Below are 18,110 nucleotides of genomic sequence, written 5' to 3'. Positions count from 1 at the left end.
TGTGCCACCTTGGGACAGGAACTCCCTGTCCCCTCCCTGGGCTACAGATGGATCAGCAGTATTGATCACATCTCATCTTACATGCAAACAGACACTGCTCCCTTATTTCCCCATGCCAGAGGCATATGAGTCAGCAGGTATACATACAAAAATGGAATTAAAAATAAAAGAATAGAAAAGAAAAAGAAAGAAAAAGCTTTCTTGTTAAAGCCTATCGTCCTAGAAGGAATCCATTGCTTTGAATTCACTTAAAGCCTGTACAGGAGAAATGTGTTTCTTCTGAGAACCTCGTCTAACTCGCGTCTGGAATTCTTCAGGCTTTTCTCTCTTCACAAGGGGCTTCTTCTCTGGAGCCTTCATCTTCCAAGACACAACAGGTGAGTTGACAGCTGCTGTCCCATAGACCTTCTGATATTTTGTTGAGGCCACATAAGATGCTTTCACCGTGAGGACAACAGCATTCATCAGATTTTTAGCTGCCTGGATGAGTGATGTGGCACTGTCCAGCTGGAGTGGAAGAAGAATGAAATATACTTGGGTTAGCCAAGGCACAACATTCAGAAGATGGAGGTGCAATTTCTCAGTTAAAACAATGTTGTGTTTGTGCAAGTATACAGTATTTCCAAAAAAGGAGCAAATTGTTACATGATAAGGAGAATAGGTTACAAAGCAGTCACTTGTCTTCTAGCCCTAATCCCAAAATAAAAAGAAAAAATAGAGGATATTCGACAATACGCGGTTTTCTAAAATCCCAGTACCTGTAAAGACAAAACCCTCCTTTTGGCATGTAAAAATTCCAACATAACAAAAGTTGTCCAAAGTGGAACATCTCATGTTATTGCATTAGGCTGTTTGGTAATAACAACAATTATTTGAAAAGCATTTGGCAGGCACTAAAGAATAAAACGTTATAAGGGGTTTTATGGGTTATACTTATACGTTAAGGGTTATACGTTATATGGGTTTTACTTCCCAGTGGAAGTATCTCTTTATAGACTATTTCTCCATCTTGAGCTCAGGATTGGTAGAGATGCAGGCAGCTAAGCAGAGGAATACGTCCATGGGTACACTGACTTTTTACTTAGGTGTTTATTGTGCTGCGGTATCTGACTATTCCCAGGTCTTAAATATACCTCTTATAAAATATCAACAGTTGTGTCAGGCTTGCATAGGTCAAAGAACGTTCAATGAGACCCCCTTATCCATGCGCTAATGAAATATTGATTTCTTATGATGTGCCAAATGCTATTTTAAGAACTTTGTTTCCCCACTTAACTCTCACAACAACCCTGTGATGTAGGTATTACTGTCATTACCATTATATGGTGAGAGATCTGGTGCATGCAGAGGTCCAGTAATTTTCACAGGTTTATATAGCTTAAGTGATGGGGTCCTTAAAGACTGTACTACTGTACCATACTGCCACCCTATTGGGTAGAATGGCTTTAAAATTGTTAAGACCAGTCACAACTTAGAGCAGAGTAGGTGTAGAAGTTCATCTCCAGACTCTAAGGCCAGTTATTTTTCAAGTTACCTCTTTTCTGCTTTTAACCATTTAGGCAGTGTGTTATAGACTGTATACTAGACCGTTCAATATCTGTTTCAAACTCCTGGACCACAAAAGCTGGAAAAGTTCAAAACTGCATTTCTCAGACCCCCTTTCAGCCAGGATTCTTCATGTCACCTAGTGAAAGGAAAGAATTAACCGCTGGACTGCAAATATTACTCCAGCCTCAGGGATGCCTGAATGTAGTCTGTTCATTAAACCTGCAATATCAACTAAGGAAATGTATCCATTGCAGTTAAATGAGGGATCCAAGAATGTTCCTAAGTAATGCGCTCCTAGTTGCTGAGATTGTTCATTGTATAACTTGTAATCTGTGTATCTATATTAGAGAATAGGAACTAGGCATACAACATTCTGAGTATGAAGTAATTAACAGTGTTTACGCCCAGTGACTCCAAACACAGTGACTCTACTATGTGATGTGACCTAATTTCACTTAACTTGTCATTTCTTGTGACCAAAGCAAGTCCCAAGCAGTGACTGGGGACGTCGGAAGTTATATCTAAACCTAGGGGCAGGACAGGAATAAAGACGCAGACATAGAGAATGGACTTGAGGACACGGGGAGGGGGAAAGGTAAGCTGGGACAAAGTAAGAGTGGCATGGACATATATACACTACCAAATGTAAAATAGATAGCTAGTGGGAAGAAGCCGCATAGCACAGGGAGATCAGCTCAGTGCTTTGTGACCACCTAGAGGGTGGAATAAGGAGGATGGGAGGGAGACACAAGAGAGAGGAGATATGGGGATATATGTATATGTATAGTTGATTCACTTGTTATAAAGCAGAAACTAACACACCATTGTAAAGCAATTCTACTCCAATACAGATGTTAAAAAAAAAAAGGAAGTTATATCTAAAGACTCTATTATGTTGTTCTGGCTGTTATCTGTTCCACATCCTTTATTAAAGCTAAATAAACATTATTCTGAGTTTAAAAATTCTATGAGAAATGAACTCAATTCTTCTACCACAAAAAAGCTCATAAAATCAGATTGTTTGAGAAAACAATGGAAGAAGATTTCTAAGTATGAATTTCTTGCAATACCATAAAACTGAGGTTTCACCACACACACACACACACACACACACACACACACACACACACACGATTAAAAGCCAGTATTACGTTGATGCCACAATAATATAGAGAAGCTCTGATTTGTGGATTAGAGCCATGACTCAACAAATATATAATTGATTGTTTTGCAAATTAAATCAACCAATTGGATAGAGTAACTACTTATGTTACCAATTCTATTACACTGTATAAGGTGTGCATATACCAAAATAACTGTTTAACCCATAATGTTTACTTTTACAGCATAAGTTTCTAAAGTTAGCTAAGGAAAAGCAAATTCTAGATTATTCATGTTAATAGAAGGGAAGCCAGGCACAGATTGGTCCAGTGATTCTCTAAGTACAGTCTCTGAACCAGCAGCACCAGCATCACCTGGGAACCTGTTAGAAATGTACTCTCTCAGGCCAATTCCCACAATTCTGAATCAAAAAACTGGCAATCCAGGGAATTCTGATTCATGCCAAAGGTTAAGAACCACTGGATTAATGACGATATCCAAAGACTCTCTCAAGGCTTATTTCAACCAATGATTTCAGGACTTCCACCATCCACAAGTTTGGTAACATCACAGCTAATTATCCAACTGAATCTCACTTTTTCATCTTTCCAATTATACCCCCAGGCAGAAGTACAAATAATGAAGAAAAGAGATAAGATAGCAAAATGCTGGGACGGTTAGATCAGTTATAGTTTCTTTAGGAGGTAGATACCATACCCCTTGGCCAATTGACAGTTCCCTGTAAAAGTCTATAAGGTTTCAAAAAAGAGTAAAATTCGGTCATAAAGTTAGTTACTTCTGTTGTGTGCTATGGGTAAAGAGAGAGTAGAATGATATTATATCAGGGACAGTTCTGTTGATTTGCTTTGGGGCAACAGAATTAGCAGAAGTAGATTAGGGCAAGATATGTCTATTGTATTTTAAATTGTCCCCCAAAAAGCAAATCTTGGGAGAATTGAGTTGGGAGAATTGAATGGATCCAAAGAGAAGAATTACAAATAATTTGGAGATTTTTACCACAGATTCCATTTTCAGATAGATGGTGTCTAATTCTGCTGCAAAAATATGATAGCCTGTTTCTTCTTCAGAACCCCTTTGCTCTCCCAGCCTGACACAGGAATCCTATGAATAAACCTAACACATTGGTTGACAGTGAGACAGTTCTAAATTATAAAGTCAATGATTTTGTTCAAGCCACCTGGTGGGGCAGGTACTGAATTAATGGCAAGGCAAAGTGAGGAGGTGAGGGCCAGCTAAGCCTGAACAAATATACTCCAAGGCAATAAGGCCAATCTAAAATTAATACGAAATTTGACTTCTTCTTAAAACTTGAATTCCCCAGGGATAAATTTTACCATTTGCCCTATACCCACTGTAATAATTTAGATCATTTTCAGCACAATCATAATTTGTTTTATTTAAAAATGGGTCTCCTTTATACTTGTCCAAAATAGCACTGAGACCTGGTTTTCAAGTGGCACATCTTGCTAAAAATTCACTTCCTAAAGAAAATACATTAAAAAGAGTAAAGCTACATGGAAATATTTTTAAATGGAAGGTTTAAGAAAACTTATTTCACATAATTGTATTCTCTTTGGTGGTGTATACTGTAACTAGGGCATTTTCAAACAAGACGTGTTAATGAAATTCTAATAATATTAATACACAACATTACTTGAGCACTTACTAGGTGCTTGGCATTGCCTTAGTCCTTTTGATTAATTTGCATGACTGAAGTTTCAAAAATCCTTGTAGTAGAAACTGTTACCCCCATTTTAAAGATGAGAAAAGGAAAGCTTAGAGAAGTAGGATAACTTGACCCTGTAGTAACTGGCAAAGTAGGAATTAAGACCTGTACTCTCTCTCTCCAAAGCCCAACCTCTGAACCACTACATTGCATTACTTCTATGAAGCATCATTTGATCTCTGGGGTCTTGTTTTTCAGTGACTAACTATCATTTGAAATGAACCGATCTCAATTATTAACTCTGTCTGGGCATCCTATAAACATCATGACTAAGTCTAGTGAGAGTTTCCATCTCACCTGGTCTGTGATTTTTAGTCTCATCCTCAGAGCCTGAATTCTTTCTAACTAAATCTCCTGGCTTGGGATGTGCTACTGCCCAGCAATCCTTCCTGGCCTTTTGACTGGTCTACTGCCTTGGATGCACCTTGTCGGCAGCAGTTCCTGGGATCTGATCCCTGCAGATTTTTCTTGTACTTGCTCTGTTTCTCTGAAGTACATTCAATATACAGCAGTAATGACTGGTTGTACCCTCAGGTGGGGCTCAGCTAGTCTGGTTAGTGTTCTAAGCCTTTATCTGGGCTGGTCTTGCTAGCTTAAATAAGTCTCAGAGGTGGGCTGTAGCCAGCCATTCCTCAAGCTGGCTTGCATATACACTGACTAGACTTATCCACAGAAAGAGACTTGTATCTTTTCATGCTCAAGGGCCTTTCTATTTCTATGAGGCAACCCATTAAATTCTTATATCAAGTCTAAGAGAAGTGGCTACTTAATTAAAAAATAATAATAATAGCCTGCATTTAGCAATTGTTACCATGAGCCAGTCTCTGGACTAACTTCCCAAGTTTCCTTTCTCTCATTCAATCTCACATCCACCCCTCAGACTGGGAATACTATTATGATCAGTTAAGTGGGAAAGCCAAGATTTAAACCCAGGAAGCCTAACTCCAGAGCCCATGCTCTAACCATTGCTCTATGATGCTTCCCAGAGTCGAGCATGGCAGACAAATCCATAGCCCCCAAATTTATCAAGCTGTACTAGACTAATTCTCTCTATTCCATTCCATAGGTGTCTGCTGTCCCTAACCACGGAAATTAGGCTTCTCCTAATTCTGTCACTATTCTTTTTAAAATATCAAAGTACTATTTTAAAAAGGCAACAGATGTTTCCTCACATCTTGTTCTATTACAGTCCATGAAAAGCAAATAAGGGCGGGAGAGCTGTTTTACTGCCAATTCTATAGGGTTTTTCTGGCTCTTTTTCTGCCTCTATTACCACTCTCGTCTTCTTAACCTCACTTAACTTCTAATAGACAGATTTCTCTTTCCCTACACTTTCCTCATTTTGTGTTTTGAGTAGAGAGAAATACTAGAGGGAAGACTTCCTGAAATGTGATTCTTCCATTAATTGATATTTGTGCTGCTTAATTCCTTATGAATTGTGAAAAGTGCTTACAATGACTCAAAATTTACAGGATCATCTGAAGATTTCTGAAACACCATGTCATTATGTTTCATGCTATTTCATTAACATGGGGATTATACTGCAAAAGGTGTTCAGTTTCAATAGAAACAGAATTTGACAGAGATGTGACTGCATGACTCAAATCACACTCTTTCAAATGAAAGTGCAACTGCATTTCTTGACATACCAAATTGTCATTTACTCTCTACCCTACAGTCTATCCCTCTATTTTTCTACTACTTTTCTAATGGGTTAAATAGAACATTGTTCATGCCTGGATGGTTAAGAGTGCTGAAGAAGGACAATTCTGAAATTCCTAGCTAGTACAATTTGGTATATATGGGTGTATTCACCCAGGTGATAGAAATAAGAGGGAAGCTGAAGTGCTGAACTGTTGAGTTTAACTTTGGACATACTGAGTGAGGTGTGTGTGTGCTACACGTAGGTAAAGTGAGTTATCAAAGGAAGAGTTGAAATTCTGGGAGTGAAATTCAGGGAGCAAGATGTAAGAAACCATGTTTTGTTTCTATTGGTCTTCGCAGTTCTGCATACAGTTAGTATATAATTTATGTCAATTTCTGTCTGATTTTTTCTTCCCTTCACATTTCTTATTTAGTGTTTCTACAGAGAGAGCTAATAGAATGTGGAATGAGATATTAAATCCATATTCTTCCCACAGGTCAAAAAGCCCAATAAAATCTACTAAAATTTTTCTCTGCATTATACTTTCAAGATAAAAATCAATATTCTTTTAATAATCTAAGACATAACATCATCAAGAAATATCTTAACTATTCCCTTCACAGCCAAGGCTACTTTCGATTCTGTTAGGTAATTAGCAATCCTTCACCCTTGATAATAATGGTGATCCTCCTGGGACCAACCACCAATAAAGCAAATGCAGTTTAGATTTAACAACTGGCTTTAAAAAAACACTCCCACCCCAAAGAATATAAAAACATACCATTGTCAAAAGTGCAAGGTAATCTGAAAGAGGTGGAGAGAAATGCATTGGATTAACTGCATATGACATAGTGAACATCTTAGGATGTTAATTTGTGAGGGTCAGGAATATAATTAGAGAAGAGAATTAGGATTTCACTGTGCTCCACATTAATCCATTTAAAATATGCATGTAGAGATAGAAATATAACCTGGAAGTGAATCTATTTCCAAAAAGCTGATTATCTATTACCACAAAATAATGAACCATAAATGGTAGTTCATGCAAATCCCAAGTACAAAGCAATCCGTCCTTGTGTTAAAAATAATGCAAATGTCATTGGACTACTGGCTAAGCTAAATTGAATAAAATAAACCAAATCATTTTGAATGTGATTTTGAAATATAAAAGCCAAGGAGCGATTACTTTGAAAAGCTTAGAAGTGCCTGGGAGAGGTAACCTAGTCCCATTTGGGCCTAGGCTCTTTTATTCTAATTTTCTCAAATAATAACTGATAGTGCTAATGACTTTGAGAATGCTAAAATGGGTAGAGTCCATTTTAACCATGTACAAGATCTTTTAATGGGACTAACTTAGTGTTTAACATATAAGAACAAGAAATATTTTAATGGGCCTACACTATACATATTCAGGGCTGGGTTAGTGTTTTGAGGGAAGGAAGTTGTGCTGGAAGAATTGATAATAAATTGAAAGTAAATGCCCTGAGAAAACTGGAATCTCTCTACTGGAGCTGGCCATTTATTTATATTTAAACAGTTATCTCTCCAAAAGGAGTCACAAATTACCTTCAGGAAAAAAAAAAAAAAAGAGACTTTGCTACAAGTCAGTTTTGCTGTTAATGAATGGGAGGTTAGAAACCCACAGCATTGCAGCCTATTATCTCTCAAGAAGAACATTTCATGTTTGAAAAATCCATGAGGCTTTGAAGAGATATTTGATCCCCTTAGAAACTGTGATACATTTGAAATACCTTGAAATATCTCCCTACTTTTTCCAGAGTCTATATCAATAACACTTTTATAAAATGCTAACAAGTCCAGGGTAATAAATAACTGAAGCAAACAAAGATATGGTAAAAAGGTTCAGCCTAATCACATCTTTCCCCACTTCATGGATGTTTACATGCTTACAAAAAAGATTATTCCGGTGTGGTAAACCCTCATTTCAGTGTCCTAGTCCACACACTCTTCCTCATCAAACATCAACAATGAAATAAATTAACAAAGCTGAATTCCTTCTTGTTAAGACAGTGACAGTGGTGAACATAGGGCAGCAATTTGCACTCACCCCTATGGTGTCGATGGCAGGCATTACTAATCAATCACAGCACCTTGCTCCTTGAGAATATGCTCAGTGGCATGAGAAAGGAAACTTCTTTACCTCCCTCCTCCAAGAGGTCATATTTTGAAAAAGTTGTCAAAAACAACTTGATATAGTTTATAACACAGATACATCATCTACTGTATCTCTACTTCTATATTTAAATTGTTTAATACTTTCTGTTTCTGTTACTACCAATCAGACCTCGAACAAGTATTTTTTATTTAAATGATGCGGCATTTAATCTTTTGTCCCATAGTTAACTTTAAGGGACAAATTGTGAACTTTATACTGACACCACAGTATGAGTTGCTGATTAATGAAATCATTAAGCTGAAAACATAAGTATGAACAGAAGTACAAAGCATTTTGGGGATGGTTTTAAATTAGAGGGTAAAAATTAGCTGAATATACTAACAAGTATGATGTCTGAAGTGAAAATTACCATCATAGGTATGGCTGTGATGATCATTAAAACAAAAAATAAACTGCATTAAATCTATTAATATTAGAACATGTACTAATCCTTGATAACTGAGAGCAAGAATACTGTAGGCTAACTCCTGAAGAGTTGGCTTAATCCCAAGGGTGTTCCCGTTTGATTACAGGATCTTGAAAAGTAAATGTTTTACAACTTTAAGTAGTGGCTCAATCACAGCAGAAAGGAGGAGAAAAGGTCTGTTATTTTTTCTGCAGGGATTCCTTGAGTGCTGCCAGGGAGACAGCTGGTGCTCTCCCAAGGCTGAAGGCCAGTTGTTGGGAAATATGTCTGTAATGGCTCAAGATGAAGTTGGCAAAGGCCTTAGCAGACAAGCACTGCAATCTCAGCCAGGCTAAAAATAAAAGCTCCAGTGTTGCTGAGAAATTTACCAATTGGTTCTCAGGTAACTTTCTCAACTGGACATATTTGTGTTTTCCTTTCTAATTCATTGAGGTAGGTAGTACTTCTTAGTCAGCCAGTCCACTGATTAACTGTCTTCATTTGCATTTTTTCAATTATAGGTAAGTAAACCTTGGGGATTCCCATAAAGGCTTAATTACAGTCAACAAATTTCCTAAATATGGCCTAGAGCCATTTTTTTCTCACCATTTAAGGCAGAACAGTTTTTGCTCAACCCCAAACAAGGCATTTTTGCTAACCTTGGAATCCCAAGGAGAAATGGGAGTACTGGGATGTGTTACCCCTTGGAAAGTTATGAACAGGCATCTCTATTCCTCCAGGCAGTCCCCACCTCCCTTTTCTATATTTCTGCCTTCCCATACTGTTCCTTTTCCTACACATCAGGATCTCCTGGCCCAGAGGTTTTCTCTGGGTTGTTTTCACATAACAATGGAAGCATAGGAAATAAATCCAACAAGAGAAGATGTGCCAATGGATGGATATATATATATATATTACAAACTGGGAGATATTCCTGGGCAGGGAGACAAACTTTATGTCACATACATATTCCATGCATTGATTGTTGATTTTGTCATCTCTGATCATGAGAATCAGCGTGTCTTCACCAACCAAGGCTCAGACCTTCAAAGGGCTAAAGCTCCTTTTTGCCTTCCCTATGGGGCAGCCAGCTAGCAGAAGATCACCACGTTTGATCCCTTTATTTCCCTCATTCTCCCACACTATTCTGCATTACCATTACTGGGAGGCAAATTTAAGACAAGCCACTGCCCAAGAACCCAAGAGAAATATGTCTTCACAAAATGAATCAAAGAGCCACCAACGGGCCCAGTACTCTCAGAAATGCTGAACTTTGCATGGTCATGGTATATTTGCTGATAAGTGATAAAGGCCATTTAACACCTTACAGAATGGCTCCTAGGCTCCAGAATGCGACGTGCAACTACTAAGTGAAGAATAGATCCAAAGAGTCAAGGACCACAGGTTTGGGTGCTGGTTGATGGAGGGTTGTGCCTGGGAAGGGAGCATAATCTGGAAGCCTGGATTATTCTTCTCCATCCGTTCACTCCTCTCCACATTCAATCACTAACAGTTGTATCATGTGGCATTATTCATATGTTGGGGAAACTAAACTCCCATCCGGCCCATAACTCTCTCCTCATCAGGTGTATGGAAAGAGATGGTCAAAGCTTCTGTTGCTACCTGAGTCCTGGATGAAGGACTAAAGAGCAGCAGAAGAGACCCCTTCCCCAAGGAGTGTTTGCTACCCCTCCTCAGGATTCTAGTACCCTCTTTCCACCCAATTCTTCCAAGTCCTGTACATTCTCTCCCCTCTGGCAATGCATTCTTACATTTCATGCTCCACTTCCAACTCTCCCTGTTACTCCATCCTGTTTTATCTTTTCCTCTCTTACAGTGAAGAAAAGCTTGGACTTTGGACTCAAAACCTGAGTTCAAACCTGATGGGACTAATCACTGGCTATGTGATCTTGGGAGAGCTACTTAACCTAGCTCTACCTGAAACTCTATCTTATCTTTCTCTAAAGTACAAGTGAAAAAAAGCACTTTCTAGGATTATTAAGTATTAAATGAGATAATACCCTTGAAGCTGAATGCCTGGCACATGGAGGCCCTTAGCAAATCATAAGCTTTTATTATTACTGTGATCCAGCTTTCCTTAAATCACGGTTTGAGTCCAAAAAGGGTCTTTTTAAAATCATTATTTTCCATTTCCACCTCCTCCTTCTCTATTTTCTCCTTTCAAGGTTTCTCCACACCCCTCCATCCACCCAATCCAGCATTTTGGACTCTCTCTAACCTTCTACTCACTGAAGCTACTGCCACCTTGGCTTGTTCTCAATGCCTGATTATTATAGTTTTAATGTTGTAGTGATAAAGGCATGGAGAAGTTCACAAGGAGAATAAAAAAGCACCATAAGTTGTATCTTTTGTAGCACTACTGAATCTTTTAGATGGAGGAAAGGAGGGCTCAAGATTCAGTATAAGAAAACATGGGGAACTTATGTATGGCACCCAAAATATCTAAGAACATTTAGGGCTTATAGGGGTTGGAGAAAGACTTGATAGTTGAAAAGTCAAGATGGCTCTAGTAGGAGATGGAGGGAAGCCAATCTGGTCTTGGAAAGTAAAGTTTAAAGATCTTATTTGCGAGGCATCAAAAGAAAGAGTATAAAATATTTTATCCAACCACATATAGGGCCTAACATTTCAAAAATTCAGGCTCTTCAAAAAAAAATTCATACTCTTTGTTTTGGTTAAGATATTATTTCTAGATATTTCTTATTGAAAAGCATAATAATGTTACCTGGGAAGTTCAACAGCCTAATTAATTCAACTCTTATATTGTTGTCAGAAACCAGCTGAGAGTGTCCTAAGCTACCTCAAACACAGTTCCCTCTTCTGCACATGAAACACTGAACATCAACCTCCCAAGCCCTATGCTTCAACTCCATCAAAATACAGTTGGGTTTCCTAAAGTCTTAAATCTATTGTTCTATAAAATGGACTATTTTAAATTTTTAGCCCATTGAACCTAACACCTGCTGTCTTCAACTGAGATCAGCTTATCTCATTATCTTAACCCATCAATAGACTCACAGTGTTGAATCTACATATTCTTTGGGGGTGTTTGAAAGTTTCATCCACCCAGCTTCCCAAAACATAAGCATACCAACCTTACTGCCTTTGGTTATATTTTGCTCATATTTATTAACCAAATAAATTAGCAAAGGCCAGGTCTTGAAAATAGACTAACCAAAAAATCCAGGATAATTAAAAGTCAAACTATAAAGAGAGGACATTGCCTAGACTACAGTCTGGAAAGGCCAGGAGGTACCAAGAAGTAGGTTAGGTGCAAAAGAACAAACAAACGAACAAAACAAAACATAAACAGAATAGGTAACCTTTAAACAAGCCATACTTGTCAATGCTCCAAGCCTCTTCCAGAAATGCCTCTTTTAGTGAAGGCAAGGATGGTTGATGTGTGACATACTTGCTACCATTTCTTCATTGGTACCTTTATCAGGCACGTCAAGTCAATAACAGTCCTTTGCTCTATTGATCCTGGACAAGATCTCAGAATTCTTCTCAAAACACACCTCAGTCCATCACTAGCAATTGATGAGAGTGAGTAATCAAGATTAAACCCATTTACCATATCCACTATGGGCCTTCGAACCCTCCCCCCAAAGGCTATGCTTTGATTAACAGGGGTATATTAATATTGTTTCTCTCTCATTAGCATATTGTTCTCCTTGTATAATTCATAAAGAATAACCTCTCAAATATAATGCAGAAAACTGATGTGAAATCTTAGACATATATGTAACTATATAATATAATTCACTACATCAACCTAAAATTTCAACTCTTTTATTACATAAATGAGAATAACAACAAAAAGAAATGGATACCATTCCTCAAGGGCTCATAAGAGGTCTTCAGTATAATGCATCTTTTAAAGCCAGTAATTTTAATTAAATTAATTTTAAATTTGAGCAGTTGACCCATGGCTTTTCATAATTGAATACATTTTTCTGACTACTTTGAAACATTCTTTGAGTAGACATAGAATAATACTCTCCAAATATTTTTCTTTTTTCCTGGCCACTACTTTTCTCATTGTGAGATGTAAACTCACTACAAGTTTCATCACATATTTAATTAATTTCCAAGTGTTCACTGTGTACATTGTCACAGATTCAGGTAAAGTTTTCCTATCTTATTTAGAACACAATGAGTTGTAAGTATTTAACTTCCATCTGGATCCTACTTCAGGTTCTTGCAAAAGTTGTTACTTTCACAAAGACCTCTCAACATTTAGAGAATAACCTAAGCTTCTGCAGACTTTTCTTAATGACTCTTCCCAACATTCCAGAGACAAGTATGAGCTACCTGCTCTTCCCACTGTCTTCTTAGTCTCAGTTATTGACAACACAATTCTTCCAACTGTTTAGGTTAAAAACCCAGAATTTTATATTACACCTTGTTCTCTCTGACCCAGCATCCAATCTGCCATCATAGTCTGTCAGCAGCATCTTTGAAATATATCCAATATTTGAGCTTTTCTCACCTTCTCCACTATTACCACCATGGTCAAGACCCATCAGAATCTCATGTTAGATTGTTTCAATATCTTCCCCTAACTAGTTTCCTTGTTCCTCACTCTTTCCTTCCTTTAACAGGAGCCAGAATAGTCCTGTTACATAAACTCAAATAATATCGCTTTTCTTCTCAACATCGTCCAATGGTGCCCCATCTCAATCTGAGTAAAATCTAAAACTATCACAGTGGCCTTCAAGATCATAAAATCTGGTTACCAGTAGTTCTGATTTCTCTGTTGTTCACTCCACTACTAAATATTGGTCTCTTGGGGAGTTCCCTGCTGGTGCAGTGGTTAAGAATCCATCTGCCAAGGCAGGGGACACGGGTTTGAGCCCGGGTCCAGGAAGATACCACATGCCACGGAGCAACTAAGCTCATGTGCCACAACTACTGAGCCTGTGCTCTAGAGCCCACGAGCCACAACTACTGAGCCCACGTGCCACAACTACTGAAGTCCACGTGCCTAGAGCCCATGCTTCACAACAAGGGAAGCCACCACAGTGAGAAGCCCGCACACTGTAATGAAGAGTAGCCCCTCTTGCCGCAACTAGAGAAAGCCCACACACAGCAACAAAGAACCAACGCAGCCAAAAATAAATAGGTAAATAAATAAATAAATAAATAAATAAATTTAATATTGCTCTCTTGGTTATTGCTCAGACAGACCAGTCATGCCTGCCCTTCAGTGCCTTTATACTTTTTTCTTCTGCCTAGAACCCTCTTCCCCCAGATACCTGTAAAGCTTGGTCGCTAAACTCCATCAGATATTTAATCAAATATCAGTATCTCAGTGAAAACTTCTCTTTCCAAATTGCAACACCATTCCCACCCTTAACTCCTCCTCTTTCCATTTTAATATTTCTTCATACACTCGTTGCCATCTAACAAATATTTTCCTCACAGGTTTATTGTCCCTCACCCCCAGCTATATCCCAAACACCTAAAATAGTGTCTAGCATATGGGTCTTCCATAAATATTTGCTGAATGTTGTTGAATAATTGCAACTTTATGGATGAGGAAGTAAGAGACGACAAAGCTTGTCCAAAGACGTAAAGGTAGGGAACAATGCCTAGTCCAGTACCCAACTCCCCATGCCATCAATCTGTTTATTCTTCCATGGAAGAGTACCCAAAGGCAAAATATTAGCAGGACAGTGGGATTTAGGGACATAATATACAAAGTAAATGTTATCTAGCTACAATACAAATCTTATGACCTCTTCCTCTCACTGTGCCCTCAGTGGTATAGCTTCAGGATCATCCTTTGCTCAGAAAACATCCATAGTTCAATTATTTGTGTTTATTACTTTCTGTGTATAAAATACTGGGCTTTCTTTAAGGATCATCTCTCTCATTAACAGTACCAGCGTCTGTGAAGCACTGAGCTGTGTTTGCTAGGTATAGTTCTGGGATCTTAATAAATGATCTCTAAGATGTATAAGATGTATAAGATAGATACCATCATTCGTTCTTTACATACAAGGAAATAGAGAACAATTAAGTTCTTCGTGAACTTGGGTTCACAAACTCATATCTGGTAGAATTCAGCTTCAGTTTACCCACGTGACACATTACATGCAATCTTCTTTGACCAGGCAAATCCACCTTCGTGTTTTCCTGCCCTGAACTCTCTATTCCTGGCTATTGTTTCCATTTATCTGGAGCTCAGTATGAATTACGGTGGTTTTTAACTATTCATAAATGTGAATCATGTGACCAAGCAGCAAAGAGGTGGATTTCCTTAAGTCATAAAGGAATAAAAGGTCACACCAACTTACAGTCCTGCAATCACGATTCACATGAGATATGAATTAGGCACATAGTAAGGACTTCATCTACTTACTCGTTTTCTTGCCAGCCACTAAAAAGTCACTTACATTTTCAAAGAAAACTTGATCAAATACAACATCTAATTCTCCTTCCCACTAGCCACCACATATACCACTTGCTATTTACACAAAGTTTATGAAAAAAACTTTTTTATTCTAAATTTCTACAACAAAGCCTTTTACTCAACCACACAATGGGCACCATGATATGATGTAAGGCTGTCATAGTTTTTAAGAACACAACATATATTAGTTGTTACCATCACGTATACTATCTGATTGATACTATATCCTGTATTTCTTGTTCAACTACTAGTCTAAGGGGGACAGGGACAAGCAACATCCTTCAAATGCACAAAGCACAACAGCACAAAGAGAAATTGGTTCTAATCTTGGCTGTGCTAGTTGCTGACTAGGAAAGTTTGGTGTTCTCTTGTAACCTCTCTGAGCTTCTGCTTCTTCAACTGTAAAATGGGGTTATTAATACCAATATATTTTCACCAGTTTTAAAAGTAAACTTTTAAAAATTTTAAATAAGTATGTCACTATAAAAGATTATTACATAAGTTCTGGGTACCTTGAGTGAGTCCTTTTAGAATCTTCATCATATTATTGGACCACCTGGGTAACTCAGGCCCAAGAAAGTCTGCACAGGGAAGGGTATTCCAATAGACACCCAGGGTGAGAGTACCATAAGCCTTAACAAGACAAAAACAAGGTACTTCCAAAATGAGGTAAGCTTTCTTTCTCCACCTGACAGTGGGGATGACTAGGGCTGAAATATGGGTGAGGTGGTCTAGTTACAATCTAATTTTTCCCTTTTTTGGAGAATGATCAGGAAATACGATTCTCAAAATAAATGTAACAGAGGAACCTGCTATTGGGGACCCAAAAACTGACTGTGGAGTGCATTCCTAAAGAAATAAAGGTCAGCCAAAAAATAAAGATAAACCATTCTTGTAATATGAGCATCCATGGAGCTAACCTTGGTGATTGCAGCTCAATTCCTGTTACATTTCTTGCTAGCATGAAATAATGTTACTTATTTGCTGCTTTGTCTTCAAAGACTTTGTGTGCATGTGAAAGTCTTGTCTCAGAACTAGACTTCTTGCTATTTATGAACAAGTACTTCCTGGCCCTTTATTGTCATGTTCTCCACAAAGGCTAGCACCACATAAGCCACAGTAGGACTGGGTATATACATCCCCAGTGTTTAGTCAGTTGGGTGATGGATTCTTAGCTCAGGCTGCCTCTTAAACTGATCTGTAAGAGCAGCCTACTGATAAAATTTGACTAATACTTCTCTGTATTGGGTTAATGCACTTTGGATATTTTCCAGATTCAATACATATTGAGCATCCCAGCCAATATTTTACATCACTTAATCTTCACTCTATCTCCCCCCAAAAAATGATATACCCCTTTATCCTTCCTGTTCAATACATGAGGGAATGGAGGATTAAAGAAAAGTAACTTGCTAGCTAATAAGACAATTACCAGGAATTTTAAGTGTATGACTTCTGTTCCCAGGTGTAGTGTATTTATTAATAACACACTGCAGCTCCAATTGCTTTTGAATAAAATAAGAAATAAAGAGCATTTAAGGTGGTTCCCCTGAGAAGCTAGAATATGTCCCCTTACAAGTGTCTGCCAGGGCTTGGCCTGGTTTGGAACCTTATAATCTGTTTCTCCTGGAGTGACTACTTTAGGAAAAATACAGCAAAAACACCAGAGGGTTCCCTTCAATCTAAAACTGGAAACATTATTTCTTTGGTCCAACAAAGAACCTCTACGGATGGACAACATATTGTCTGTTCTCTTGCAAAAGAGGTTGAGCTATACAAGAAACTTTCAAAACCACAGATTAAAGGACAAAGTATCCTCAAAAGACTGGACATGCATAACAGTATTGCCAAAAATCATAGAAAAGATATTAGTGGTTCCTTTGAAAGCAAGGCTCAAATCTATGAAATTGGAAAACTTCTCTGAAAAAAAAAAAAAGCACTTTGTAAACTTCCAAGAAAGTGACAAGTTTTAACCAGTGAACAAAGATAAACATTAAAGTGTTGGAGAGAGTCTGATACAGTATCTTGCCCCTACTGAAAATCATACTTAATATTAAGAGGAAAGTTTCCTCAAGACACAATCCCTATCTTGGAGTCCCTGGGAATCTAGCCTTTGACAAAGTTAAATCACCTCCATATTTATTATAAGATGTAAAGGCTACCTCATTATTTCTTTACCTGATACACTAAAAAATGTCATGGTAAATATTTCAAATACACTACAACTACACCTTTGAAAGAAAGAGTGATCTCTGTTTCATCTAGAGTCACCACCTGTTACAGCTCTCCAACCTTCTCTTTAAAAAGAATTAATGCTAAACTATGAAGTATATTTAATGTCTACCTATAATTTGCTTGGTTTCAAGGGCTCAGCTAGCACTAATTTCAGCATTGCAGTTACTCATCATAAATATTACCTCAAAAACACCCACATAATTAATTTGAATCTCAAGGAGACCATTGGCCTGATGCATTTCTTAATATTATTTTTAAAGGAAAAAATACAAATTATCACTTTGGTATTTTTCCTTATTTTTAAAAAGGTACTTATTATCTATCTCATCATACAAGGATTAAAAATTATACAGAGAGAATAAAGTAATATGTGAAAATGTTTTGTTTAACAAAAAAAGGTGTTATAAAAACAATTGAAATGTTTTAAACTCAATACCCTTGTTTGTAAAAAGCAAGAAACTGAAGTCAATTCACTTAACTTTCTTTTAAACAATTCTTATCAGAGGCCTTAATTGCCTTTGAGAGTAGAAATGCCTGTATCTCTAAGACAGGAATATCTGGGGTAACCAAGAAGGAAGATGGATGGAGATCTTTAAAAGGTGTATGAAGGTTATGGCCAGAGGATGACCGTGATGGGTTCTCAGGAGTCTCACTTTTAGAAAAGTGCACACCCACACCCCGATGCCAGGCTATGAATGGGCATTTGGCAGATGAATCTGGAACCATTGTATCTGCCATCTTCCACCCTTCCAGAGGGAAGAAATAAAAGGCTCCATTTCAAATAGTATGTATATTCTAGGTGAAAAATCGATA

General features: G+C 37.7%; 1 protein-coding gene across 1 annotated transcript in view; it reads right to left on the bottom strand.

Moving 5' to 3' along the window:
• Nucleotides 1-219: 219 nt before the first annotated feature.
• The window catches only part of CTNNA2 (catenin alpha 2), a 1,212,193-nt gene continuing 1,194,302 nt past the window's right edge, over nucleotides 220-18,110 (bottom strand). Inside the window, exon 19 of the mRNA XM_024129861.2 lies at nucleotides 220-507. Coding sequence (XP_023985629.1) covers nucleotides 220-507 — 288 coding nt within the window. The remainder of the gene's footprint in view (nucleotides 508-18,110) is intronic.

The sequence above is a fragment of the Physeter macrocephalus genome, chromosome 12, assembly GCF_002837175.3.
Source record: "Physeter macrocephalus isolate SW-GA chromosome 12, ASM283717v5, whole genome shotgun sequence".
Lineage (NCBI taxonomy): Eukaryota > Metazoa > Chordata > Mammalia > Artiodactyla > Physeteridae > Physeter > Physeter macrocephalus.
The sequence above is the reverse complement of the archived record's forward strand: the minus strand, read 5'-3'. Positions and strand labels throughout refer to the sequence as shown.